At 35.4% G+C, this 15,971-nt stretch overlaps 1 protein-coding gene across 1 annotated transcript; it reads right to left on the reverse strand.

The window, feature by feature from the left end:
* Nucleotides 1–1,604: 1,604 nt before the first annotated feature.
* shbg (sex hormone-binding globulin) lies at nucleotides 1,605–13,721 on the reverse strand. The gene is made up of 8 exons (XM_026914773.3): nucleotides 13,509–13,721; nucleotides 10,311–10,402; nucleotides 9,236–9,425; nucleotides 5,804–5,965; nucleotides 5,546–5,705; nucleotides 4,504–4,637; nucleotides 3,187–3,370; nucleotides 1,605–2,155 (listed from the first exon to the last, which is right to left on the reverse strand). Exons 1-8 carry the CDS (start codon nucleotides 13,587–13,589, stop codon nucleotides 1,992–1,994), a joined length of 1,167 nt encoding a protein of 388 aa, XP_026770574.3. The 5' UTR covers nucleotides 13,590–13,721; the 3' UTR covers nucleotides 1,605–1,991.
* Nucleotides 13,722–15,971: the final 2,250 nt, after the last annotated feature.

Below are 15,971 nucleotides of genomic sequence, written 5' to 3' on the forward strand. Positions count from 1 at the left end.
TCTATTTTAGGCCCCTCTGCTCTTCTCTTTATATATGCTACCTCTGGGCAAAATTATTCACAAGCATGGTATTGGCTTCTACTGTTATGCTGATGACAAACAGTTGTATGTTTCAGCAAAGCCAGATGAGAGACACCAGCTTACAAGTTGAGGAATGTGTAAAAGACATTAGAAACTGGATGCTTATTAATTTCCTTCTACTTAATTCTGTCAAGACAGAAGTACTTGTACTAGGACCACATGCAGCTAGAAGTAAGCTTTCTGATTACACAGTAACTCTGGATGGCCATTCCGTTTCATCGTGTGCAGCAGTAAAAGACCTTGGTGTGATTATTGCCTACAGTCTTTCATTTGAAGCTCATGTAGATAATATTATTAGGACAGCCTTCTTTCATCTCAGAAATATTGCTAAGTTAAAAAATATGATGCAGAAAAACTAGTTCATGCTTTTGTTACCTCTAGGTTGGATTATTGTAATGCCTTGCTGTCTGCTGTCTGGATGTTCCAGTAGATGCTTAAACAAGCTCCAGTTAGTCCAGAATGCATCAGCGAGAGTCCTTACTAGAACCAGAAGATATGACCACATCACCCCTATCTTATCCACACTGCACTGGCTCCCAATCAAATTTCACATTGATTATAAAATACTACTATTTACCTATAAAGCAAACGTCTTGTCTTTTATGATCTGCCATGCCTACTTCGATAAAAGGTGCAGGCTATTTGTTGGTACCTCGAATGGTGAAGGCTACAGAGGGGGGCAGAACTTTCTCTTTCAAAGCCCCACGGTCTTGGAAAAGCCTTCCAATTAGTGTTCGGGACTCAGACACAGTCTCAGTGTTTAAGCTAAGTCTAGGCTGAAAACAAATATATACTTAAGTAAAGGAGCTGATCTAGAGGGTTCATAGGTATAGAGTGTTTTGGTGAACTGGGATGTTTGGATGCTGTCGCCCCCCCCACTCTCACGCATTCACTCAGGTTTGTTGATGGTTGAGTGGCTGGCCACTTTATGTCCCAGGGTCTCCTCATGTCTGTGTTACCTTCTGGCTCTCCCTTTTAGTTATACTGTCATAGCTAGTCTTGCCAGAGTCCCTGCTTGCACTCTGCACACAATGTATATTATCCTTAACCATTACATGACAATAAGCATACCCAATAATCTGTGTTTCTCTTTTTGCACTCCATCATTGTCTCCATCAATGAACAGTTGATAACTTCAACAAAATAGACTTCATGTGAAAACTATAACGAAGTTCCTGGCTACACAATTGCACTTTTTGACACATAGTACACAGTTATAGAAGGGAATTATTTATAATCGCACTATCGGGTGTCACCCAGATGAGGATGGGTTCCCTTTGGAGTCTGGTTCCTCTCAAAGTTTCTTCCTCATATCATCTCAGGGAGTTTTTCCTCACCACCATCACCTCTGGCTTGCTCATTAGGAATAAATTAAAAATTTTATATCCTGAGTTTATGTATCTCTGTAAAGCTGCTTTGTGACAATGTCCATTTTTAAAAGCGCTATACAAATAAAACTGAACTGAATTGAATTGAATACAATATGAACACAAAGGAAAGAAAGCACAAAACAACAAGGCAGGTGAACTTCCTGGGACTTGTCGAGAGTTTCTCAGAATGTTTTCCTTTATCAGGATAAATATATCAAATGATATTATAACATGACTATTACTGTTAGTTATTGTTAGTTATAAGTGTAATTTCTTCATTGCCAGATGAAATGTATCTAATACAAATAATCTGAAGAACTGAATTGTGAACTGAGCTGTAAATCACAGGTCCAGGGGTGGCAAATGTGGGACAACATGACACTCGGGTGGCGCCATCTACTGTAATTATGTAATACTGAAAGGATTTGGTCAAACTGTAAGGAGGATTTAAATGAGCTTGTTTGTTTGGTGGAAGCTGGTTGGTGGAATTGTGACCACACCCCTTTCTGTGATTAAAAAAAAAAACCTAACAGCTATATACTAACTCTCTGTGAGTTCATTCACTGCTTTTGTGGGACAGCTGTGTGATGAGATAGACGTGTGCTTGAAGAAAGCCCGGTCGAGATCGATGTCTTGTCCCTGAATGAGAATCTTTTCCAAACAGCCCTGGAGGTGGTGTGTGTTTGTCGAGTCCTCAGCCTCACCTGCAAAAGTGTTTACAAGTGTCAAATAATACAAAACACCCACAAGCACATAAAGAGTAGAGTTCATTTAAAGACATTTTGGAGCTATATTTTTAGATATACTAAAGAGTATAGGGTATTATATTATAGTATTAGTATCATTTATCTTGTATTATTAATCACTATGCTTCCAAAATAATCACTTCATGAAAATGAGCAAAAAATAAAATATAAAAAGTTTAGCACATACAATAGGGGACATTTCTGATCTGAAACATCAGGGTAAGCTGTATAGATTTGATTTTATGGTTTTAACATTTTCATCTTAATTAAAGCATTTTTTTCAATGCAGAATACTGGTTTCAAAATTATTGGCACCCCCACTTTTAATATTTGTACATTAAACTGACTAGTTTAGGTCAACAACCTAAACAAGTCAGTTTAGGTCAGAGCACCGAGAAGTCGATCAAACTTGACTATCTAGAGGAAGTAAAAGTCGTAACAAGGTTTCCGTAGGTGAACCTGCGGAAGGATCATTAACTGGTTTCTGTATTTTGTGTGTGTTTTTTTAATATAACAATTTCTTATTTAAAATATTCTTTGGGGTGCCAATAATTTTCCATATGATTTACTATCTTAAAAAGGGGTTCTTTTGAGAATTATTTTTGTTATTTTTTTCCACAGTATTCGATTGGAAGATATTAATGATTCTGTGTAATGTCAGTTTTATACACTAAAATAAATAATGTATTTATATTATATATTTTTAGTTATATACAAAAAGTTATATACATAAAATTATATATTTTAGTTTTATACAATGTATTTTTTGATACATTTGATGAATTGATTTAACCCCAAAATTACTTCATGTATCTCAGAGACCAGAAAAATTATTTAATTAGAAATAATTCATTTTAATGAAGGGTGTAAATAATTCTGGAGTTGACAGAAAAGCAAGGGACTACAGAAACCTTAGGATTAAATGTCACTGGTATATTATATAAATGTAAATTCCTGTAAAAATGTGATGATTTGACCAGTAGCTCTACCTGGCACTCCTCCGAAAGCTAAGCTCATCCCCTCTGTCCACCTCGAGAGGAAGTCAATGCTTTCGTTCTCCAGCTCTGTCTCACCATTTAACAACAGGGAATGTTTCAGTAACGTCAGAGTCAGCTTGGTGGAGTCAGCAGTGTTGCTCGAATCGGGTTCTTCCTTCAGCTCCACAATGAGAGCCTGGAATACAACAAATCAGTTTTATTCTTTCCTCATGCAGTCATTCAGTAATGCAGCTCCTACTGAAGCACAACTTATTCAATCTACTGTGAATCTTTTAATAAGGTATGAAATGATAAGACTTTCTATAAAGACAGACAGATATTTATAGATAATTATGAAAAAAGGCTTAATTTGCATTACTTTATAACAATGTGCAATACATTATGAATGCCAAATTTGCATATGGCACAATGTTTAATTATAGTATCAAAGACAGACAGACAATAAGTAATAAATAAGTTATACGCAAAGTGATCTAGAGATCAAGTTTAAGTCAAATAAGTGCAGCAATAAAACAGAAGTGAGTGAAATAAATAAATAACATAGTAATTTACAGCGCAGATGAATACAGCTTAATGTGAACGTGTGTTAGGGGTTGTACACTATATGACCAAAAGTTTGTAGACACCTGACCATCACACTCATATGTGCTTGTTGAACATCCCGTTTCAGATTTATTCCCCCTTTGTTGTTATAATAATCTCCACTCTTCTGGGAAGGCTTTCCACTAGATGTTGGAGCATGGCTGTGGGGATTTGTGTTCATTCAGCTACAAGAGCATTAGTGAGGTCAGACACTGATGTTGGTGAGGAGGTCTGGGGTTCAGTCGGTGTTCCAGTTCATCCCAAAGGTGTTCAGTGGGGTTGAGGTCAGGACTCTGTGCAGGACACTCAAGTTCTTCCACTCCAACCTTCACACACCATGTCTTCATGGAGCTCGCTTTGTGCACAGGGGCATTGTCATGCTGGAACAGGTTTGGGCCTCTTAGTTCCAGTGAAGGGAAATTGTAATGTTACAGCATACAAAGACATTCTGTACAATTGGGTGCTTCCAGCTTTGTGGCAACAGCTTGGAGAAGAAACACATATGGGTGTGATGGTCAGGTGTTCACATACTTTTGGCCATAGTGTGTATTGTCTTTGTGGACACACAGTGAATGAGTTATAGTGTGTAGTTACAGGGAGGAGGTTCCTGCTTAGGTTCCTGCCTAATTCGTCCCTGGGTATGAAGAGTCTCCTGTATCTCTCCAGCTTTTAATTTACTTTACTTTTTTTATAAAAGTTATATGATTATCATTCAGTGCCTCATACCCTGCTCTCCTTTCCCTTAACCCCGGGCAGAATGTACTGGAAATCGAGGGTCTGAAGACTCAGCAATGTCCCATGCCAAGATCCAAACACCTCAATCGTGACCCCTCTCTCTTCTGTCTCCACTCCAGGAAGGTCTGCGGCAATACAGAGAGCAATTATTATTAATATTAACACCACAACTCTCTAACACAGCCACGAGTCAAAGCATTTTCAAAATACAGTGTGTAACAGAAAAGCATGAAAGTTTCTAAATTATACCAGTATAAATTTGCATCTCCCTTTCTAAATGTGGCCTACTGTTTAATTATTTTTTAATAACTTACACGTTTTATTTTAATAACTGCCTCCAAACTCTTTACACTGTGATTCATTATTTCATATAATTCTCATTTTAACTTCATATTTATCTGCAAGAAGCGCTATAAGGAACCAAGTGAGTTTCACAGATATCTCAGATGTTTAAATAAAAAGTAAAATATACATACTACTACTACTACTACTAATAATAATAATATTTAATAATGTTTCACAATTCATTTTGACTTAAGTAACTTCCAAAATGTAGATTTAAATCTCAGGTCAAAATTAGTCAAAATAAGAATTTTTGAAATATTACCTTTGATAAAAATAAAATGATAGTAAAATTATGCTAATGAAAAAACTTTAAACTTGTCGGAACCTAACCAAAAATTCCTTTGTATATGTGTGTATATATATATATATATATATATATATATATATATATATATATATATAAAATCCCACCACTAAATGTCTTCTTGGGCAAGAAGAAAAAACTATTATATATAATATACTCAGTTTTACTTGTCTTACATTATTTAAAAAATGTAAATCTAAAAAATCTCACTTTGAAAATAAATTGCTTCTATATGATACACTTAATGAAGTTCAGATGTACTATTTATTTTGACTGCCTTGTTTTTTTTTTCTCTGTTTTTGTCACAATTTTAATCACTTTAAGCTGTATTTTAAATGCCTTTAAGGTGCTGTATAAATAAAAACAGCAACATTAAACACTCACCAGATGTATTAAACAGAGCTAATCCACTTCCAGGAAAGTAGCTGCCTTTCTTGATCTCCGGAAAGCAGGGCGACGGATTCCAGCTCGGCTCTGCATCCCAGTGTGTGCTCAGGTTCAGCCAGTTTCCCGCCCGTATGCACGCATCCATCTCAGGATTAAACTGAGAGAGCAGGAGCAAGGGATGAGCTCACAGAAGCGCAAACTTACATGATATTAACGAATAGAAGAGAATGCAATATGTTAAGTGGTCTGACTGACAGGATGCAGAAGCCTCTTCTGATCCACCAGCATCCCTCCGAGCGCCAGGCGTATCTTCCCCGTCAGCACGTCCTCTGTCTGATCCGACTCCATTCCCACCACCAGCTCCACCTTATTGTTGATCTCCACAATCACGTACTTTCCCTCGCTGCGCAACTCCAACTGACAACACAAAGGGAAAAACATCAGTTAAAAAATATTAAAATGTAAATAGCACATGGTTTTTGACAATGCAACACACAGCAGACATTTTACAGAATGCACTCTAGCAAAAAGACAAAAAAAATTTGGCACCTTCAAATGAAATGTCAAATTCAGTATTTTCATTCTCAGGAAAAAAAAAATGGGATATAATTTTGGTCTTGCATTATAGCTCTTTAATTAACACAAGTAGTTTTTTTCTGGGGTAAACAAACAAAAAAAATAAAGTGTGTATTGGCCATTTTTCGTCTTCCTGGCTTTATGTTGTGGCTCTCCTCCTGTTTGGTTTTAGTCATTAGGTCTTCTCATTCTTTATAATTGCACCTCCTCGTGTCCTATCCTTGCTTCTCCTTTTCGCTACTTAGCTCCTCCCTGCAAGGAAGTGGAGAAAGGACGCAAGAAACACCCACTACAACCTCTCTAGGGAATTTGAACGTAGATTTCATTGTTGTCTAATGGTGAGGAACAAGTTAGTTAGCACAGACCACAACAAACACCACCACTGGATTTCTTCAGTTCATTAATAGATACCATTAGTTAATAATGTTGGATCTGGAACCCTAGCGTACTACAGCCTTATGTTAGGTTAGCGCTGACTTTTTTGTAGCGAGCTGGACGACAAACAAATGTTGTTTGGTTTGTGAAACTGGGTCTAACCTGGTCACTTCATTATAAAAGGTCTGTATAACAGATCCACCTATAAGGAACAGTTACACACTAAAGTATCCTTAATTAAAACATTATTTAAGGTGTAGCTACATCACATGCTTAAATGTTCAAGCTTTAGCCTCATGTTCATGCTTTAGACTCATTGTCAAGTTTCCTGCAAGGATCTTATTTGTATCCATTGTTTATTTTATTAAGATAATTCATTTTATTACTATACTTTATCTCATTATTGTATCATTTATTGTAATTTGTTTGTTGACAGAAATGGAAAATTTATAGCATAGGTTTATGTCACACGCCAAAATAAATCTACTTCCTGTGTGTCCTCTCTCCTCATTCCTTGATTTCTTGGTACTTCCCTTAAAAATGTTCGATTTTGACCGAGTTCTTGGTCACAGGAAGGATTCGAGTTTTAGGAAGCATCGTCTGTTTTTGTTGTCTGTCTCCACGGCTATCTTGTCATTAGTTTGTTTTCCCTGATTGCCTGCACCTGTTTCTTTTTCCCCTCTCCATTTATTTTGTGTATTTTTTTCATGTCATGAATATATGTCTGCAATTATATTGTTTCTGAGCTTTTCTTAATGAATGTTTTTCCACAGTTCATACTGATTCCTGGTTTTGACCTTTGCCTTGACTGTTTGAATGATTATTAATCCCAGTGTACTGATCCGTGCTGCAGACTGTTTGTCTATGACTTTTGGATTTTGACCAATAAACCTCAAGCTGAGCGTACACACTGAGCGCTCATCATCTGTCTCGTCTCACAGCTTCACACACGATTGGGAACTGCACTGGAAATTTTTAAAGGCTCAGTTCTGTGGTGTGGGAAACATTTTTTCTGTGAGCCCAGGGGAAAATGTTGCATCATATTTGGATTAGACGATCTAAATACGTAAGACTCAATTTTAACTTCTCATCAGAGACAGCAAGATGTTCCTCTTCAGTTTCTTGAAGCTTGACATAGTCCATTTATCCCTCAGCATTTGGAAACAGAACAGGCCCATAACATCATGCGCTGCACGACACCAACATATAAATGGTTATTTATTACCATTTTCCATTTTGTAAACTTGGATATGTCTGTTAATTCTGTGCAAATACTTAATATTTGTCGATAAAATTGAATGGTACCTTCAGACCTTCATAACACAACATACACGGAATCTTTTATAAAGAAATACTGCAGGATTTATGTTAGTATGATCTCAGAACCTGTTAGATGACATATATATATATGAAGTATATCCCTCTGTCTTTACATGAAACAGAGAAGAGAAGAGAAGCCTTATTTACCATCTCGGTTGTTGTATCTAATTTATTTAATCTACAAAAATGTATTGTTTTGTCTTGACTAACACCACCTTCCTAAAGTATTAAGAAAGTCATATTACTTTTTACTGTATCTGCATGTAAAGTCACATAAAATATCTAACGTCACCTCACAAACTCTGACATAAGCTGGATATAAATTCTACAGAAAAGCAGTAGAATTAAATGATTTATGAAAAAGTGAAGTAATTTGCTATTTTAGTGTGTGCGCCAAGAAAAAAACATAAATAGGATAAAAACTTTCCTTGTTATCCCATTTTCATTCGGAAAAAAAAAAAAAACAAATGACTGACACACAGACTGAAACCATTTTGTTTACTGCCTTTTTTTTCATATAAATATATATATATTTTTTAGTTACGTTTTAGGTTTTTAAATTGTCATCTTGACACCGTACCCTGTGGGTTAAACATCGGTTATTTTCCACCACCTCTCATCCATCCTAAAGCTTCACTTTTCTGGCGGAAAAATCACATCTCCAGTTGTTTTACATTTCCTAATTTTCATTCTGATAGTTAAACTGTTAATTTTAGAAGCAGTTTAGTTGTAGTTTAACAATTGACGATTTTACAAATGTCAAAAACATTTGTATATGTATTTGAAATTAAGTTACTAATTAACTTATTAAACTATTAATTATTTCTTTTTCTCACAAATTTTTTACTGTTAGATTCCCTCTTCACATCATGGTTCCCATGGCGACAAGGGCCACATACTCAAGTGTGTGTTGATTTCTGTTTTGGTCCTGTTTCCGCCCACAACCCCCTTTGCTTATTTCCCCAATGGTGTACAGATGTTTTGTGTTACTTCTTGATTAGTTTGCCTATTTGTACTCTGTGTTTTTGTCAGTGGTACAACATTGTGTGTTTCTAGGCCTTTTGTTCTTGCTTTGTTCATAGCTCTGTGTATAGCTTTTCCTCGTAACGCCGTCTGGGTGTTTTGACCCCTGACTATAATTCTTGGGTTAATTACATGCTAATTTTACACAATTGCTTCCTGCAAGATTCATTTTAGACTATTCCCCTGTGAGAATTCCTGTGAGCGCCAATAATTTTGACACACCCTTTAAGAATTCATCAATTGAAGATTTACATATCATCATTTCATCCACACCAAGTATTCATTCTATAACCATTTCCTGCTCATTTCTACCAGTAATAACTTTAGATAAGTAGGATGTAAGATGATTTATTAGACAGTGCTGGTGTTGTAGACATTAAGGAAAACTCGTACCTTGTGCCATGCTCCATCATTCAGTTTGGGTCCTCCTTTCACACTGACCAGGATATTTGCTTTCCCGATCTGCACTTCAGGAATGCCATCATGCAGAGAAAGCACAAACCAGTCCTGGCCCTCTTTGGTGTCTCCGTAGAAGATGATGCCCTCCGGATCGAGGGTGCGAAACTCAAAGTGGGAGGTGATGCTGCAGGTTCAGACATAGAAGAACACCTTCTGTTGAATGATTTTATACCACAGTGCAGTTGAATTCCCTTTAATTTTCTATAACAGCAGCTCATTTGTACGGTGGATTCTCCACATTAACGTATTAAAAACATGTGTAATCATTGATATGGTGACATTTCTATAAGGAGACATTTATGGAAGGAGTCTCCAGTGTCAGCGCTTTGTAACAGAGGTAAAGCTGTAACATTCAGGACAGAGGAGTTTACGCTATGCAGTTTTGTTATACTAACTTCTAACGAGTCAAAATGAGAGAGGCTGCTGAGGATACAACTGTTTGTAAGATCAAGGACTAACTTATTTTTTTGGACGTTTCACATCATTACATGTAGCTATACTGTATAAATGGATACAACACGATATGACATGTTGCTATGTAATTAATAAACAAATTGTAATCATTGGAAATTTGCTGTGGTATAAGAGGACTAAAACACTTTGAGACGTGCAGTTACAGGAAAATAATCAACAACAGTACCTATAAGGGCACACTGTGGATTATTTTATTTCTTATATAACACGTATGTTTTTCTACCTATCTAATTATCGAATTTAGCTAGCTAGCTAGCTTAAGCTTGGTGTATACACAAGCTAGCTAATACAGTTTTTCCATTTTTTTAGTACGTGCATGTATTTGGAGATGAGTTACTGCAATTTTCTCACTTATTTATTTCAGTTACACACCAATTTAATGAAAAACCCAGTACTTTCATATTAATGCCTTAAGAGAAAGAGATTCAAAACAAATCCATAAATTATGATAAATGAAATAAAAGACTGAGAAATGAGATAAAACGCTCGCCTCCATAAAACCCAAATTAACCCCTAAAGGTTCCTATAGACTGACCTGGAAATGGTGGAGAGATTTGCACTGATGTGCATTAAAGGCTGCCAGGCTGTTGATTTATGGCCAAGGTTGATGACCTCACCTCCTGATACCTTACATAAAAGAAATCACGGTTAGTCACATGTGCATGAGCTAATGCAGACTTTACACTCGGTGTATTCTGAAGCATCTTTCCTACCCTCTGGTATCTTGGTCTTTACAACAGATGGCTATGAAATCTCTTTTATGTAAAAAAAAAAAAAAAGTATGTAAACAACCAATATGAACAATTCCACATCCCTGTGCAGACATACGTGACTATGGTGAATTCAGGAATTATGGGATTGTCAGAAATGAGTAGGTTGAGATAGATGCAAGTGCTGTTAGGATTATTTATTAAGGGACTGGCAGAAAAATCCAAATCATTAAACAAGGTCAAAGTCAGAGAACAGGCAATGGTCAGGTGATCAGCAAACAGCATTCCCAGGGTAGAAATCAAAACACAAAAACTAAGAAACAAAAACAAAGGTTTAGTAAGTTCAGATGAACACACAAACTGAGCACAACTTCATGATGTTTGTGCTGTGAGAGTCTCTTTTAAGTGTTTGGGTGATTGGGCTCATGTGAGTGCAATCAGAAGTCTGGTGATTGTGAACGTGTCAGCGGTTGTGAGTTCTGGGAAGTGTAGTCAGGGTTGGCCATGTCTGTAGGCCATGGTGCGTTCTGGGAAACTGAGTTCGCTAACAGAGTTGACCTGACAGGGCCACTTTTAGATTTATTTTTTCTTTAGTGAGCTTGTGTGAAATTCTCATCAACATTCTATCAGCTGTTTTATTTTTAAAGAATGTATAGTATAGTCTGTATGAGAGTGAGTCACATGAAAACCTTAAACATGAGACATAAATTAGAATTAAATTAAAAAAAATTTCTAGAGGAATCCACTAACGGACACTCGTTAATCTCTGGAACAGTTGCACTGAATGAAATGCAGATTATTGAAAACTTTCATGATATTTATTTGCAATAAACAATGCAAATTTTTTTTTTAAATAATGCATTCATTTAACTCACCATTGCATTTACATTTACATTTAGTCATTTGGCAGATACTTTTTATCCAAAGTGACTTATAATTACACTGAGCAGTTGAGGTTTAAGGGCCTTTGCTCGAGGATCTGACAGAGACGGCTTGGCAGTACTGGGATACAAACTCACAACCTTCTGTTCAGTACAGTATGTTTTCTTTACAATGTTTGGTAATAAGAGAAGTCATATTAAATAATATTAGACAAACCGGATGAGTTTCAGCCCCAATAACAGTAAGACGTAGTTTTCATTCATCTATAAATAGGAACACTGCGGGAAGCGGGAAGGCACCCAGTCAGGAAGGACATCCAAAACTCCGCACAGACAATAACTCAAGCACTGGAACTGAACCAGGAACCAGAGAACCGGGGAACCACTTGCCTTTGCTGAACATCCTCCTCTAGACTTGCAGCTGTGCTATATTCTTTCCACTTTTAAATAATGGATTTAATATCGCTCTTTTTAATTACCAAATCCTGATTAAAACTTTTCCAGAACTATGTCCTGGACTTGTTTTGATAGCTTCTTGGTCTTCATGATGCTGGGGTCTTCCAGAAAGCATCTAGATAGATGCTAAACTGCATTTCTTGTACTAGTACTTTAGTAATCAGTGCAATCACAATAAAGTTGAATGTAATCTAATATAATTGGACACTTTAAGGACTCCATTCAACTAGTTATGTGACTTCCAATGGAAACTGGTTGAAACACTAAAAGTTTAGTTAAAAATTTGTACAAGAATAAATTAAAATGTCTCGAGTTCAGAAGGTACTGAAAATATATCTATATCTATATCTATATCTATCTCTCTCTCTCTCTCTCTCTCTCTCTCTCTCTATATATATATATATATATATATATATATATATATATATATATATATATATATATATATATATAGGTCTGTGCAAAAGTCTTAGGCACATGCAAAGAAATGCTGTAGAGCAAAGATGCCTTCAAAAATAATAAAATTAAATATTTCTACATTTAAAAAATATTTAACAGTAAAACAGTAATAAATGAAACAAAGTCAATATTTGGTGTGACGATCCTTCGCTTTTTAAAATAAAACAGTATCTGCAGTGTGTGCAGTTTTATAAGGAAATGAGCTGGAAGTGTTACTGAGCATCTTGCAGAAGCAGCCACAGTTCTTCTGGAGACTTTGACTGTCGACTCGCTTCTTATTTCTGCAGCGAAACCCAGCAGCCTTCATTATGTTTTTATCTGAAAAGTGTCTCTTATGGAATCTGCTGCTTTCTTTACTGACATAAAAACAATTTCTGTAACATTTCATTTTGTGCTGGAAAACTAATGTTTGAATCTAAAATGTTTTTGTATTGAATCAGTAATGTAGAAGTCAGAAAATAAAAATCTATAACAAAGTTTGTACTAAAAAAATAGGGTACCTAATTCAGCTGCTGAATTTTCAACATTCCTAAACTGCAAATATTTAAATAAATTTAGTATATGTCAAGAAAACTTCACTACATGTTGCATATTTTTTAAATAAATACACTGAAACTTTTTTTTTTTTTTAACTTTCAGGTATTATGTTTGATCCATTTTTTACTCACGATGCTCCTACAAATTCAAATGATACGTAATGTTAAGTTATAAAAAAAGCATCTAAAGAAGAAGCTGGATATGTTTTAAAATTATGTATGCATAAAAGGGTTAAATCTGGAATTTCTGATCAGTACTGGATTGCAGTTGCTAAATCTATACACGGCTCATCGGTTATACGAATACAGCTTTAAAAAAAAAGAACAGAAAGATTCCTAGCTGAATGCAAAAGTGTTGACGAGCACTGATATCAGCCAAAGGGGCATTACTGACTTATTGGGGTGTCCAAACTTTTGCTCATGTCATAATTACTATGGCATTGTTTATTTTCAACTGTAACGTGACTGTGCATTAATATTTGCAGAAAATGTTATTTTAAAAATAGTTTGCTACAGAAGTTGTGTTTACTTCTTTCAATTTCAAAATTGACACTGATCCTAAACTGTACCATTTACTTTTAATTTTATTCACACACACACACACACACACACACACACACACACACACCACACACACTAGCAAGAAAAAGTATCCTTGTAAAAGAGCATTTTGGGGAAATTTCCTACTGACCTTTATTGCTGAAACCGAGCAAAGCCAGTTGCTGTTCATGAACAACACGAGCAACACACTCGCTTTCCTCAGATAGTCCATTCTTCAGCTGACCCAGAGCTGGACAGCAAAACAATCCTGGACTGAAAAGGAGTTTGGAACTGCCGTGAATGATTATTAATTTCACAGACTGTGAAATGTCAGAGGTTTTGGGGCGGTCTTACATCTGGCTGACTTTGGCACTGCAGAGCAGCTCTGAGAGATCAGACTGCAGACGTGTTTGCATCACGTATCGATCACGAGCTGTTTGTTTTTAGTGGGATTGGTCGAGTTAATGCGCGAGGTCACGGATGAAATAATGTGTCCTTAAGAAACCTAATAAATAGCCGTATCTAATAAAAATCCAGTGTGCTCATATCCATCATTACTCTATAGCTGAGGGTGTGAATGATGACTTTTTTTTTTTACTGCTAATTTGTACAGTTCTTCTAAAAATAATGCTCATTATATGATGGATGGGGAAAAAAATGCACACATCCCATAAAATAATAATTTGGTATGTCAGTTTTCCATCAACAGTAAAGAAAATTATAAAAATGGATAATCCCTTACAGAAAAATCATATGAACTTTACACATGAGGTTTTTAGACACCTCTCATGTTATGTTTCATACAATTTTTCAAAAGTAGTATACATGAGTTTTCACATAAATCATTTATTGTGCCGTGGCATTTTTTCCACGATTAATTTATTTTCATATGATTTTGTCGCATCATTCATTTATTTTCATATTTGATTTTTTCATATTATTAATTTACTCTCATGTTATTTTTCTCATGATTCATTTATTTTCACGGTACTTTTTTTTTTACAGGATTTATTTATTTTCATGTTATTTTCTTACATGATTCATTTATTTTCATGCTATTTTCTTACATGACTATTTGATTTTCATATTGCTGTTATACATGATTCATTTATTTTCATGTTTATTTTTATGTGATTCATTTAGTTTCAAATGTGGATTTTATACATGAGTCATTTTCACTCCTAGGGCACATGTTACTATTTTATATGATTTTACTATTTTATACTATTTTTTTTTTTTTTTTTATTTCACACAAATAATTTATTTTCATGTTTTAATGTTTCACACATCAGGCATGTGGTTTAAATTTTTTCCTAACATTAGTAATTCTTTTTCACATGTGATCACAGCTTATTATTTACATGATGTCACATTTCATAAAAAGAACTGTCATGTTTCTTGCACATGTGATCACGTTACTCACATAAACCACACGTAAATGAAATGTGAGTGAGTATTTTATTGACACAGATTTTGAAACAGCCGGTTATTGACAGTTGTAGGTCGTCCTGTTAGTCCATGTCTGATCGGTGGACGACCTTTGAGAGGTGATTGATGCTTGTTTGCCTATTCCAGTGAACTCAGACACATGGTGTGTGTGAGTGTGTGTGTGTGTGTGCACGTGTTGTACGTGGGTGGGCTTTATAAACTCGGAGGTGGTCCGTGTTTAACTTAGCTGTCAGTTTTCAAACAAAATGGTGAAAGTGTCACTATGAATCTCTTTATCATCTTTGTGGAACTTCCTTGAACAGGTTTCCTGTAAAACTGCACTCAGAATCTAATTCGATGAATTTAATTTAAATTTAATTTCCTTGCTGCCACAGACAGAGTGAACATTAGCAGTAGTGCTACACTATGCTTTCATATCACTTAAATCTCAGAGATTGAAAATTGCTGCTTATGAAAAGGAAAATCAATTTTTACCATTAACTCTAATCATATATAATTTTTCAAAAAAATTTTTTAGATGAAATGACTTACTCATTAATGTTTTCTAGTCATGATATTTAGCTAGATGGTATATTTTTAAAACTTTCCAGGAATCATTGTTGAAAATTTGTCATCCTTCACTCATCTTCAAGCTGGAATAATTGTTTTTATACCACAGCGTTGTTGAATTCTTGAATGTAATTGCTCAGAAGGTGCGAGGTTAAATTCTCAAATCAGAAGGTGTAGATTAAAGAGCAAATCTCTTAAAGAAACATAAATGACAGGCTTATAGTAATGCGCTTGTTCTAATGTTATTGTTTCTATAGTAACAGCTCATTCACAAGACCTCGTACAGCAGACGCGCCACACAATCTATAACTACTAATAAACAAATATATTTAAAAAAGTGTCGCTGTTTAATAACGAAAAGTGTGTCGTCATTGATGTGCTGACTTTCTACCCAGAGACGTTTTATGTAACATTCATGGAAGGAGTCTCCAGTGTCAGCGTTTTGTAACAGTCAGAGGTAAAGCTATAACTTTAACTTCAGGACAGAGGAGTTTACGCTTCTTTGTGGTTTCTCTGTATCATGACAAGCTGCTTTTTTGTCATATCAAGTTCAAGAGAGAGAAAAAAAGAGCTGCTATAACATATGTGATAACAGGACTTGTTTTGTGAATGTTCA

Source organism: Pangasianodon hypophthalmus, chromosome 12 (genome assembly GCF_027358585.1).
Source record: "Pangasianodon hypophthalmus isolate fPanHyp1 chromosome 12, fPanHyp1.pri, whole genome shotgun sequence".
Taxonomy (NCBI): Eukaryota; Metazoa; Chordata; class Actinopteri; order Siluriformes; family Pangasiidae; genus Pangasianodon; species Pangasianodon hypophthalmus.